Source organism: Cynoglossus semilaevis, chromosome 4 (genome assembly GCF_000523025.1).
Source record: "Cynoglossus semilaevis isolate Cse_v1.0 chromosome 4, Cse_v1.0, whole genome shotgun sequence".
NCBI lineage: Eukaryota > Metazoa > Chordata > Actinopteri > Pleuronectiformes > Cynoglossidae > Cynoglossus > Cynoglossus semilaevis.
In genome coordinates this window covers 17,419,768-17,433,430 of record NC_024310.1, presented here as the reverse complement: position 1 = coordinate 17,433,430, position 13,663 = coordinate 17,419,768, and the positions used below count along the sequence as shown (strand labels likewise).

The window sequence follows — 13,663 nt, the reverse complement described above, 5'->3', positions numbered from 1 at the left end:
TTCACAGGTCATCACCACTGCTCATATGCGGGGAAACAAATGCATACAAGGGAGCCAACACTGATGGGAAATATGGCCGCCATATGCTGCAACCTTTGCAGCAGCTTTCAACGTGTGCCAATGATGTGGAGATCATTTAAGTCACAAAGACTAGAGAGAGAGGGAGAGGGAGGGCGAGGGAGAGAGACATAGAAGTAGAGAGACAGATAGAGAAACAGAGACGTAGACCTTTGATCTTTGAATTCTCCATTTATATTAAAAAATGGAGCATCAGTGAAATGTTACCTTTTATTTTATTTTTTTAAGGTTAGCCAGATGCTTAATCTAGCCTGTCCTAAAAGTACATTAACCAGGGTGTTGGGTGTGTGACTTAGTAATTAACTAGGGCCAAAAATGAATATCTCAGCATCAAAGGTTTGCTGTGAACCGGAGAGTAGTTTCTGAAGTAGTATGAGAAGTGGGGGCAGTCTGAAACACTTCAGCCACAAGTGGCCAAGTGTTTCCTCCTGAGAGTAGATGGGGCAGTTTTCACTAGTGCCAGGGTCTATGTATACCAAATGTCAGTTCGTGGCCACAGCCCCATGTACTATCCTCCACTGAAGATCAGCAGTGGGCTTTTCAATATGGGGTTTGTACAGGGACTCCCAGCTGCCTTTAGGAGCCAAAAACCCCAACCACCTTGACCCCTATACTCCAACCAGTGATGCTTGGTTGAAAACCTTTACTGCGACCATATATAACACTTTCTTGGATGCTGCCTCATTTTGACTTAATCCACCCCACAACTTGAACAGAATACTGACATTTCCTGGTTATTTTAACTGAGTAGCAGGATTGATTAAAACACAGAGAGCCAATAAAAGAATGACAATGACCTGAAGATGTGACCCACATCTCCATATAACCACAAGGACTGATTACAGTGACATAGCGAGATGTGAAGATTAAACTAGGCCTGTTTGTCTGAATATAGAAGTGTCTGTATGAAGACAGCAGGAACCCCTTGGTTCTAGAGCGTGTATATTTTCTGTGGCACTGCGCCGACTTGTTTTGTTGGAATTCTTGTGGAATGTCTACACTGATTACAGCAGCAGTAAATGGACCAGAGTACATGACTCTCTGGGGCCCACATGAGGACAGTCGTATGTTGTGATTGACGCCAAAGATATGAACGCGTGAGCTGGCGTATGTATCAGAAGACGGCGTAATTAACAGTATATACAGACAGACAGACTGAGAGGTTCTGATCATTTTCTACATCAAACACACTGCAGATTAATCTTTGCAGTGTTAACAACACAAATACCTCAGTACCATCAAGCATGTGGAAATTAATAGACGCATCAGATCACATGACTTTGACTCACCATGGATCTCTTTGATGTTAAGGGCATTCTGGTGGAATTTATGCTTCAGGATCAGCTGCTCCAGATAGTAGAAGGTCTTTTTATGAACAGTCTATGATACATCAAGCAAAAACTTGGCATCAATATTTCTCTACTTTGGTCATCCAAATACACTCAATCTGGTGCAATAGTTCAGACAAATTTTATAAACACTAGTATCATCGTCAGAAAACTGTGGTTCCTACACAACTTCATTTTAAACAAAGAACGTGTGTTAAGGACATGAAGTGAGAGAGATGTCAAATCTCTGATCTCACTTTAAAAATTTAAAAAGTTATAATGTTAAATTAAATGTTAAATTAAAAAAAAGTTATACTGTAAACACAAGAGTAATAATCAAAAGAGATGATGGCTGGTGGCTTGATATACCATAAGAGTCATTTTATATTCATATATTTATGTGCATGATCAATTTAAGTGGAAAAACATTAGTTATAAACTGATACAACATATATATATATATATATATATATATATATATAAAATAAATGATTTTTCAGGGCCAAGACCTTCTTTAGCTGACAACAGCCCTACTAGAAGTGTTGGCAGTTTACTACACAGCAACATATCCTTCTAAAAGCAACGGAAAAGAAAATGTGTGTTAATTCATCAGTGTGAATATTAAAGGTAAATGTGTGATGATGTTTATTGTTCATGGCTGAAATAATACTGAATTTAGGATAAACTTTGTCAATAAATACACTTTCTACTGTAGAAGAAACATGATATCAAACTGAGAGGAGAGGTAACAGAAGCACAAATACACTGTCTGAGATGGAATTTACTTATTTATGACCAACCTTCTGCCTCAGTTGGACCACAGCCTTCCAAAAGTCTTTGGCTTCTACACGATGGCAGTCATCACACATCTGAGACTGGATGACAAACTCCACCACGAACACTTGCTGCAGGATGGCTCCATTCATCACCTGCAGAGACAAGGATATTGACAATATTATGATTTTATATATCGTTTATAATGGAGCAAATGTAATTGAAAAGTTTATCCAGAAATGTGACGTCTTATGTTTGCATCCCTGAGTAATCTAGTGACAGTCAGGCAACTGAGACCAGGAGAACGTTTTCCTGAACTGATAGAAGAAAGACTAGAATCTGCAGTCTCAGGTTCCACTTAGACTTTAAGAAGATGAGACCTAATTTATTTAAATGCTATTTATTTTAAGCGCTTGGCGTTACTTCAGAAATTCTTAATATTAACCAACTCCTGTTTTTAAGACATGTAAAATGCCAACAACTGATATGGTTCAATGTCACTGTCCCTCTTTTATCACATTTTTGTCCACACCTCCTTCTGTATAGTGACTTTCATTTTAATCCTCTTGGAGTGTGGTTCGGTCCACAAAAATCCAGCATCAATAAGGCGCACCTGTGATGAGAGAAGTGTTGTTGAATCACCCACTACAACATTCAACATTTTATCATGCTTCATACTCTTGTGTTGAGAGACACATACGGTCAAGTTTTTTTTCTAATAAAAACACACAACATATTGACTGTGGTTAGAAAGTTTAGAATCCAACTTACTTTAGACATAGAGTTCTTAATTTTCTTCAGACACAGTGCCAGCAGTTCTCTGGACTCCAAAGCACACTGTACCCAGGTGCCTGGGGGCTGTAAGTATCTGCAATGAAGTAGGAAATGTGCATTTAAACCTCAATGTTTCAAAATATCAAAAACGATGCTATACTGTATATCTGATATCTGTTCTATATATATTTTTAAATATTTTTATAGGTGCATGATAATATCCATTTTATTAGTATTCCTGAAACAAACCTTTCACACTGCTTGCAGAAATGCACTGTGACTTGCTTTGGAATTCCCTCGGAGATGTCTACCTGAGTGCGCAGGCAGGCAACACACATATTTGCTGGGTTGGGAGGAATTGGAACGCCACAAGTGCAGCACAGGCTGTAGAACAATATTGCAACAGAGAAATATTATTAAATCAGACATTATTTATGTATGTATTCTTTGTGCAGATTTTTTCCATTAGGAATTACATAAGGTATAAGATGACATTTGACAAATCGCAAAAGTGGCAGTAATGAAGTTGACTTACATATTTCCCTGGCTGCTTGTGGCAGGAGCTTTCATGTACTCCATTCTCCCGATATCGATAGTTTACAGTAGGTAGGTGAATGAGTGTTGTTCTGAAAATAGGAACGTTACAGATTTTCTTGGAGGAATTTCAGCTTTAACGTATAGTGTTAAACATTAAAAATATATGACAGCCATACTTTGGGGCGACAGTTAGCATCAGAGGCTAATCTATTATTTTGACGGATAATGGAACAAAAACAGCCTTTAAATGTCATCCAAAATTCAAAATTGTTCAATTATCTACACCCTGTCACGCAGAGTCGTTAAAAAAGTACAAACGTGTTTTTACTTACAGATCCTCCGTAAAATAAAAATCAGAAAGCTCCCCCACGTTTTCTCCAGGCGGACCGAAATGATGACGTCATCCGGACCTAAAAGACCTCGGCAGTCCCTTTGGATGCCTGAACAAATTTTACAATAAATAAATAAATTATATTTAATGTTCACAGAAATGTAATTTAATTAATTATAAATAATTGTTAGTTTTGAAAAATATTCTTCTTATACCTATAGAAATTAAATGAAAATTAAATGAAGCGACATTCAAGGGATTTTCAAAACATGACCTCAAAGAATTAAGCATGTATATAAATAAAACAAGGCACACACAATACTTAGAACTCATGTCAATATTTTATGTAATGCACAGAAATACAAAAAACAAATAACTTTGAGGTAGTAAATTGAAGTAAATTGTCAAATTTGTCAAATTGTCAAAAAAACAGAAACAACCATTTCTAAACTGATGTAGTAGAAATTCGTACGTGTTGAAGTATAACTGTTAAATTAAAGGTAGTTGGTTTGTTAGTTGGTGGGTTGGTTAATCAGTCTGATAATTGTTTGGTAAGTTCGTTTCTTAATTCTCAACATTTGCGTTTACCAGCAATAAATAATATGATTGGACAAAAGAACAACGTGAGGTCTCAGCGAAATACGAGCTGCACCTGAAGGCATCAAAAGCAGCGGATACAGCTTATTGTAATAAAGGTTAACTTTTCGATCTATGTAACAAATTCACAACTTTAGACAACTATTCAGCAAGTAACACGCACATGTTGTAAAATTCGACTACCGCACATACTTTTACATATTTTTTATACAGATGGCGAAAAGAATCCGAGTTTTACTAAAGGCACCACGGCCGTGCTTTCGGAGAGCAGCAGCAGCGGCTGCAGACTGAGTCGCAGTCTGTGTGGCAGCAGCTGGGAATGTGAGCCTCAACCAACACCGCTATTTTCAGGAGTCCGGAGGAGGCTCCACTGTCTCGTACTCAATGCATTCAGCGCAATAACTCTTATCCAGAGCAGAGGGGGGGGCGCTGTTTTTGGACGTAATTTCGATATCACAGACATTTTCTGGTGCTTCTCACTCACTGCGGGGCTGCGTGTGAGTGGAAACCGCGTTTGTCAACTGTCAGCTCACGTCTGCTGGTAAATAATAACCACAACAATAGTGCAGTAAAGTGTCGCACGTTAAAGCGTTCTAGTCGTAATATTTTCCGGTGTTTTGTGCTCAGTTTGAATGTACCAGTGTGTGCCAACGCTGCCAAACAACAAATCACGCCGACGACCATGGAGTGAAACCTGCGAGCGAGCCAACAACCTGCCGTGATCTCTGCCTGTGAATAATTAAATGATAGAGGATACGATGACCCTGCTCTCTTTGTTGGGTCGCATTATGCGTTATTTTTTGCTCAGACCTGAGACCCTGTTCCTGCTGTGCATCAGCCTGGCTCTGTGGAGTTACTTCTTCCACACGGACGAGGTGAAAACCATCGTCAAGTCCAGCCGGGATGCGGTCAAAATGGTCAAGGGGAAAGTCGCGGAGATGATGCAGAACGAGCGCTTCGGCGGGCTGGACGTCCTGGATGCAGAGTTCTCCAAGACCTGGGAGTTCAAGAGCAACAATGTGGCCGTGTACTCCATCCAAGGCCGGCGTGACCACATGGAGGACAGGTTCGAGGTGCTCACCGACATCGTCAACAAGAGTCATCCCTCAATATTTGGTGTTTTTGACGGCCACGGTGGAGAGGTGAGTACAGGCCATCTGTCTGTGAAAGTTTGAAGTCATTTTGGGGCATTTTCATCTTGAGAAGTTGACAATTAGATTTGTTTAAGATGCACCATGGAGAGCGGTTATGGCTCCTGCTTACAACCATAAGTCACCTGTTCGACCTCCAGTGGCGTAATGGTTTTTATGTATTTGTTGTATGGAATATTAACACGTAAATATCTGCAAAAATCCAATTTTAATAATATTAATATTAATAATATTAATTAATAATATAGCCTAACTGTGGTGAGCAAAAAAAATCACCTGTTCAGTCCCCTGAGGTAAATACCACTTTTTTTGTGTATTGGAATATTTAGACATTAAAGTTAAATTTTAAAGTTAAAGGTGTGACATCTGAGGAATCTTAGTTTACTTTAGCAGTAGATTGAAAAGTTGAAAACAAATCATTGCATATTGCTTTTAATAATTTATAACAGAGGTTTCAATTAGAATAGATTGCCAAACGGTGTAAGTAGTGGTGTTTTGGTCACCTGACCAAATCCCTAATGGTGATATTGAGCTTTTCTTATGGGAATAAGTAATTATACATTTATATAAAGGAAAGAGTTGTAGTAGATGAAGGAATATTTTTCACTTCTGCATCATTTTTGTTTATCCATAGATCTTAATTTGGGAAAAACAGTAGATAGAATCAAACTGGTCACTGTGCATTGATCCATCAGCCTTACAGCGTTTCAGATCATGCAGACTGTTTCCCTCTAACAAGATTACAAGCTGGAAAGAAAAGGCTGATCTTCCATATAGGAACATCAGAGGAGAGGGCACTTCTGTATGAGATGCATCATGACTGAAAAGGCTCATCAGTCTGTGAATTCTTTCCACTCCCAAATCAATACTTGGAGAAGTGTGTACGTGAAAGAAGACTTGCAACAAGACTCTTGTGTGTTTGAACGTTGCCATTGTGTCTCGGGCCCTGAATGAGGAGGTATGTGCATAATACAGAACCCATGACAGTGCCGCGTGGAAGTAAAGGATTAGGCCTGTGACAGGAAATCACGTTCTCTTCAATCTGTTCTCCTTTTGCTGCTCATTAAATATTCCACATTTTCTATCGCTCTGGAGCTTCGAGCCTCTCCAGGAAGCCTGCTAGCAATTTTTCTTCATTCTGCATTTGTGTATTCTGCTGTGATAGAGGACTTTATGATAACATTGTAAAAATAGGCATCCAGAAGCATTAGAATGATGATCTTTTATGGGGAATTACATTTCAGGCTATAGTACTAACTGCTGCAGCTTTGACCAAATGTGGTCACTGGATTGTTTTCCCCTGTGGTCTCTTCCCGGCGCTTTTTTTTTTTTTTGCTCATCCTGTAGTTTCTTTTTAGACACCATGTGACCTAACACCGGCCACAGCTACCACACATGTGGTGTGTGACTTGAAGAGACAAATATTGAAGGCTGGAGACTGTGTGTAGTGTAAAATATACTTGTTTTAAATAGAATTGGAGATGAGACGAGAGCTCCCTGTGTGAGAATAATGAGGAAAAACACAAAAGGGCAAAAGTTCAGCTTTGCTCGTGGGGCTGACTTTTTTCACTACATGTCTGTTGGCTAATGTGTGTCTTGTGGACACTATGGAAATGAGAATGTGCAGGACAGACGTCTACGCTTCAGTGCCTTTTTTTGGGTATTTTCTATCTCCAGTCCAAAGGCAAAGTGTGTTTGTGTTAGAGAATAAGGAGGGTTGGGGAGGTGCAGGGGTGGTTTAGACTCTTTAATTTAATTAAATTTGTCTGCTGTGAGCTTGTCTGAAAATATGGAAATCCAACAAGGCGGCCTTGACTGGTAGATTTGCTCCTTACCTACATAAAAAAACAGACATGTTGTAATTAAAGCAGCTAAAAGGAACAATAAAATATATGTATGGGTGATTTTATGTTTCTTTCCAAGTTAAGCATATACAGCATACATGAGAGATCAGAATCATCAACAAAGGATTTTATCCCATACACACACAGGTCTAATTATGAGTCAGTCGACAGGTGAAGACGTTGTTTATGAAGCCTGAGGAGAACAGAAATTTAAAGCACATTCTCTCTGGGGCGTTCAGTGTGCCAGCTAATTGGAGCTGTGATTCCACAAGAGCTCTGTGGGAATACGTGGCGTTAGATGCACTTAGGGTTCTGATTAATGATTATTTTGTTTATCTGCACAGTCTCTGGTTGTTTTCTCTGTGTAATGTCAGACGAGGAAAAGGCAGATCATACGGTATTAATTATCAAAGGCTCCAAATGTCCATTACATCATGAAATTAGTGTAATGGGGAAAATATTGATCTGGAAAAAGCAGAATCTTCTGTAAAAAAGAAGTAAAAAGATCAGCTATTTAAATATATATATATATATATATACACAAATGTGTAATAGACAGAAATAGCATAATATTCATATTAGTGAAGTTGGGCTTCAGTTATATTAATCTTGATAAGGCAGAAATTAAAGTGGGAGTTAATGGAAGTTCTTTTCAGTTCCTTTATGTAAACAGTTTAAAAAAGATTTATAAATGATCTGATACAGTGTTGCACAGTGACAAATAGAGAGTTTTTGCTGTCAATCAACGCTGTGAAATTAGAAGAACAGTTAGGCTAACACAGCTCTCTTTAAAGCTCACACAAATCCTCTTCTATACATGCATTTTACAAATATTATCACAGAAACCAAAATGTGGAAACTGCAGTTCCGTGGGCATGTAGAACGCACACTCAATATTTGCATGTGTAAATTGGTGGCTTACAGCAGTTGAGTCACTTTCAAACTCAGATTTTGAAATGTATGTGCCCCGTTAATTAGAAGACAAATCCTGCCTCCAGAAAGGCTCGGCTAATCCCAAACATTTAGGGATTTGACCCGAGTCATTTCCTCCATTAAAATAAAAATAAGCACATTGATGTTGATGGTTATCTGCCATGTGGAAGAGAATGCTTTATATAACTTTTGTGAAAGTGTGAACCAAGTGTGTGAGTGCAGGAGCAGGTTGGATGGCAGGAAGTTAAGGTAGAAAATTAAATCCTTCAACAGAGCCAATCACTTAACTAGTAGATAAATGGATTGCTGTGTCGCAGAACATCTGGTGTTGTAGCTAGGCCTGAACCTAAAGCCACTTAGAGGCTGCAGTGATGGGCTCGGTAATTGACAGGCTTACTGCAAACCTAACATCAGTGTCTGGGAATAATTACAGTCGACGTTTGTTCCTGCTGTAATGGGCTGTTTAATTGCTGATCAGATGTTTTTGCAACAGTCATATGGAAGGTTTTTATGACGACACCTCCCATACATGCATGTAAGCTTTACAACAATCTGTACAGTATGTAGTGTGGCAGTTCTGCTGCCCTTGAAAACTGCAGTGGTGTCTCAAATCGTGGTTTGCAGCCAACATTGGCTCCTGCCTCGTTGGCCCACAGGGGCCAGAGGCAGCTTTGGCTGTAAGTCATGTCCTTGTTGAATGTGACATTAGAGCTGACATAGGATTCAATATCCTGCAGAACTGTACTTGAATATAAAGTACTTCTGAAGCTGGGAGGTAATGCATTCTGCTACATAGAATGGGATCCAACTGTTGCAGTATAATGCTGGACACAAATGCTGGGATCTCTTACTTATTCCACTTGGAATATTTTAGGCACAAGCTGAAAGTGTTCCAGGCAAAGAAAGGAAACTTTTTCTTTTTTTTTTAAACTACATGCCTGACCAGCATACATTAATATTTGGATTGTTTTTGAAAAGATACTTTGAAGTCCAGTTATCTGACTGTATAAATGAAACAGAGAAGGAAAAACAGTGGAGGAGATGAGACACAGGAGACGATGTCGCCCTTACCTTATACAGCTGTTGTATTTAAATATCTATTTATTAAAAAAACAAAAAACATTTGTTACGTTTATTGAAGTACAGAGTACTTTTCCCTGGGCTCTACCATTGATTATTTGATGTCAGGCTGCTGCACCTCATTGAAGTTGTGGTAGATGGATCTGCCAGTTTACCAGTACGACCTTCGACCTGTGTGTGGACCTTCTAGTGCAGTGTTCCTACTCGTAAATCTGACTTCCCAGTTGTCTGGAACACACCATAATTGGTAGGGCAAAAACTGATATTATTTTAAGAAGTAGCCTAACTGGATGGATGAATGAGATGAAGAAAGGATGGATGTATATGTGAAAAGATGGGAGGATGGATGGATGGAGAAGTGGATTGATGATTTCTAGTAAATGTGTTTTTAAACCCATGCTGTGTATGGGCTTTACTATGGCTGGACGATATGCACTAAAAATCATATCTCAATATTTTTTAGCTGAATGGTGATACTTGATGTATATCGATTTATTTTTGTGACGTGTTGTAACAAACGCTCAGTTAATGAAGGTGCCAGTGTGACATGCCGGACATCAAGATACCCCCCGGCCTTAGGTTTTACACATTACCCTTGTAGACAATGGTGTTTTGCAGCCAGGACCAACACCTGATGAGGTGAAGTCCAGAAGTGAATCCACAAACACCCAGAACAGTGTATTTCAGGGTGTCGTTCAGCAAACCTAAATGCCTCTTGCTTTCAAACTCCAGACGTGCATGTTTACCATCTTGTCACTTGATTGCCCGTTGATTTTTAGATGACACATTGGAAAGCACAGCATTCATCTTTTCTGTCTGTATTTGTCCCTCACTGACGCCTCGTCATGTTGTGGCTTCAGGCGTCAGAGATTGACTTTAACCACACGATACAAAGAAGACGTTCACCACACGCCTGTTAAAGTGTGCGTGGGCTGCTCCTCTTTCTGTTCCCATCCTTTTGGCTTTTTGTTTTTCTCTCGCTGCTCACTGCTTCGTGTAGTTTTGGTCAGGGGTGACTGTCAATGAGTGGGAATGGTAGATACAGAGTCTAACTGTGAGGGCGGTGATGGCAGGGAGCATTGTAGAGGAGAGAAAAAAGAGAGACATCACTGAGGCCACAGGGACGGTGGCTATTTTTAGAGGAAACCTCCACGTCTTTATGCAGCTCCCACTTTGTCCCGACGTTACCTTTCCTACTTATTTACCCTGAATAGCCATTTCATTTTCACCATCAACTTTCATTGCCTGGATTCTAAAGTGAAGCAGATGAGGCTTCTTTCATCGACTCAACCTTTTGAGGTTTTTGGAGGCTGGGGTTGGTGTGTGGATTTAAGCTGCTTACGTGTGTGTTTGTGTTTGCAGCCGAAGTTGGCTAGTGAGATGGTGAGCAGTTTGAATGAGTTCACGCTCACTGTGTAGAGATGAAAGAAAGACCTGCGATTGAACTGATGGAATTACAGAATTAGAAAGAGAGCAAATGAGTGTGTGTGGCATGATCAAGGACAGCAGTGTGTGTGTTGCAGGCCTACAGTCATAGCTCCTTAGATGCCAAGGGCACAAACAGAAAATTCTCTGTGTGAGGCTGAACAGCCACAGGCATCAAAAGACCAAACACTTGCTATTTAGCTGCAGCATGTTTATAAAACAGACCATTGATTCTACCTAAGAACCGGACGCAGCCACGCACGGTTCGTGCCACAGAATTCAGGCAGGTGTGTTCTGCTGCTTCAGAAAGATATTTAGCTGCTTGCAAGTTTATAGAAAAGGTGAATTCCTCATTGATTTGAAACTTCAGCAAATGTTTTTTCTGACAGTAATAAAGTCTGGAGTAATAGTTCAGAGTCTTCCTCGATTGGATGTTAGGGCCGTTTTGTAAATGAAGATCAGATGTAGTGAAAACTCCAAAAAAGACTACCAAAATAAAATAGGATGAAGCATGGAGGTTGGGAAAAGATGCTCCGGGTCCTGGCTGAACAGGTCCTTTATCCTGGAGCCTGACTTCAAAACCCAGATCTGAGACTCTTCAATTTATTTTGTTGAGAATGAGCTCCTGGTTTACTTTAAATTCTTAATTTTCTTTTTAACCATTTTTATTTACTTTTTTTTTTTTTACTATTTTCAAATAGTCATTTTGGATATCATTAAAAGTTAGTGAAATGATTTTTGGATAAATATGATTTTATAGAATTCAGCATCACAATCAAAAATGTTTTAAAAAGAATAAAATATCATGCTATGGTAAATGTATACACCTGCCTAAAAGTTTTGCACAGCAGTCATGTGCTGAGCATCACTGAGCCACAGAGCTGCAGTACATGTGCAATGGATGTACTCTGTGTCAGGGTTTTTAAAACACCTAACATTGTCATCTGGTCAAAGACAGATTTATTCAAATCAGTCTTTTGCCTCTGAGGAGACTTAAACCTTGTATCCCATGGTGTGAACAGTGCAGCCTGGGGCGTTAATCATCACTCACTGTGTAGTTCTGCGGTGGCCTTTATGTGTCACTCATGCTAAAAGCTGACAGTTGTCCCTTCCTGGGTTTGCAGTGGAGCAGAGAGTGGCGAGCACACAGCAGGTCGTGTTCTGCTGGAAAATACTGGCCGTGCAGCAGAGAGCTGGATGGCTCTGCTGAAAAATCTTCTGACCTTTACGTAACTTGTGCCCCGCTGGTGGGGTTTGTTTTCTCTGTAAAGAGAGGGAGAGCTGACAGGGAGGGACTTAGAAGTGGAGCTGTGGAGACAGAAACCAAATGAATGAATGAGACTGAGTTTCTGTGGAGCCACTTAAACGTTGAGCCCTGAAGTAAGCTTCTCTAATCCCCTCTTTTAAGCCGACACTTACTATATTTTATTTTTTTCAGGAATCTGCAACATAATGTCAATTTAATTTTCACAGAGTGCAGATGTGGTTGGAGTGCTTGTCTTACAGCAGGACAACCATGGGTTTGCTGGTTTGATCCCAGTCTCTCCCACTGCGTGTGTGTGTGTGTGTGTGTGTGATTTTTAAGATTCTTCTCATTATTTACTCTTTTTCTAATCCGCATTTTTCAGTTTTTACTTGCAGATAAACACAGCATTGTATGAAGACTGAATTATCTGCCTGAACTTGTTTTTGTGTGAATGAGTGCATGTGTGTTTCTGTGTTGACAGGCAGAATCAAAAGTAAACATATCAAAGTGTGCTGCCATCCAATGAATATGAAAAAAAAACCCAAAACAATAAAAGCACCTTTTCTAATACACTGTTATTTTCTGTCTCCTCCTGCTGGCAGTGACTTCTACTGCTCAGTAATTAACACCTTCTTTGCAAAACACCTTTTGCCGAGTAAATACACACCCGGAGGCTTTTACTTCACAGAAAGAGTGCTTTGTGGAGGTCCCAGCTGGTGTTTGTGAAGTCTGAGCTTCACGGTCTTCATTCTCTCTTCTCTCCTGCCTTTCTTCTCTGCCCTCCCTCTGTCGGCTGAGCTCCACTGAGCTGACGTGGTAGTAAAAGGTGGTTTGTTCTGCTGAGGCCACCTCTGTCTTAGGTGACCAGCACCATCCATCTCTTTATTTTATTTTATTTTTTCCATTTGTATGTCTCTCCCTTCTGTGTGTGTGTGTGTGTGTTTTTCGGGGTTGGCACTGTCTAAATAAGCCTCAAAACCTTCCTCACCAAGGCCATGTCAATCTGCCGTCCCCCTCTTACAGCCACCCCTCGGACCTCCGGTGTGTGCACACTGGCCTTGGCTGCCTGCCACTGTCACTTGCTGAATGTGGTGCAACATAGTACTCGGTGTGATGTGTTCCCCCTTTGGAATGCCAAGCATACTGATTGAGCTGGAAGGCTTTAAAATCCAATGTGTGTGGGCCTGAATGTCTAATACACACCTTCAGCAGTGGGACTGCAGTGCTGCTGCATAATTGAATTCACAAACGATTCACATTTTCATTTTTTTTTTTTTTTAAATCCTGTTGTTTTGGAGCTGTAGCTGATTAGCAGTCTCTAAATCCAATCACATGGCTGGAGTTTAATCTGCACTTCATTCTTCTAACTGACCACAGTTATTACAGTACGTACTGTACAGTATGTACACACTGCTATTACTGCAGTAATGTGTACACAGTAATTTGGCTGTGTCTACGTCAGCTTAAGTGAGTTTGTGCAGGCTCCACGGTTGTTTGTTGATGACTGTGGATGAGTGGATGGGCAACAGCCTGATTGCTGTCCTGGCAGCGGTGGACGGAAGCAG

General features: G+C 40.1%; 2 protein-coding genes across 3 annotated transcripts in view; one reads left to right on the top strand and one right to left on the bottom strand.

Annotated features, from left to right (window-relative positions):
- nmd3 (NMD3 ribosome export adaptor) overlaps window positions 1-3,946 on the bottom strand; it is an 8,481-nt gene extending 4,535 nt beyond the window's left edge. Inside the window, exons 1-7 of the mRNA XM_008309730.3 lie at window positions 3,824-3,946; window positions 3,490-3,580; window positions 3,204-3,338; window positions 2,952-3,048; window positions 2,713-2,793; window positions 2,207-2,335; window positions 1,368-1,458 (exon numbers count right to left, since the gene is read on the bottom strand). Coding sequence (XP_008307952.1) covers window positions 1,368-1,458; window positions 2,207-2,335; window positions 2,713-2,793; window positions 2,952-3,048; window positions 3,204-3,338; window positions 3,490-3,533 — 577 coding nt within the window. The 5' untranslated portion in view covers window positions 3,534-3,580; window positions 3,824-3,946. The remainder of the gene's footprint in view (window positions 1-1,367; window positions 1,459-2,206; window positions 2,336-2,712; window positions 2,794-2,951; window positions 3,049-3,203; window positions 3,339-3,489; window positions 3,581-3,823) is intronic.
- Window positions 3,947-4,529: 583 nt separating this feature from the next.
- ppm1lb (protein phosphatase, Mg2+/Mn2+ dependent, 1Lb) overlaps window positions 4,530-13,663 on the top strand; it is a 34,177-nt gene continuing 25,043 nt past the window's right edge. Inside the window, exons 1-2 of one of the 2 annotated variants that reach the window (XM_008309729.3) lie at window positions 4,530-4,960; window positions 5,047-5,561. In XM_008309729.3, coding sequence (XP_008307951.1) covers window positions 5,163-5,561 — 399 coding nt within the window. In that variant the 5' untranslated portion in view covers window positions 4,530-4,960; window positions 5,047-5,162. Of the gene's footprint in view, window positions 5,562-13,663 lie in introns of both variants that reach the window. The other variant, XM_025055108.1, reaches the window with a different exon arrangement.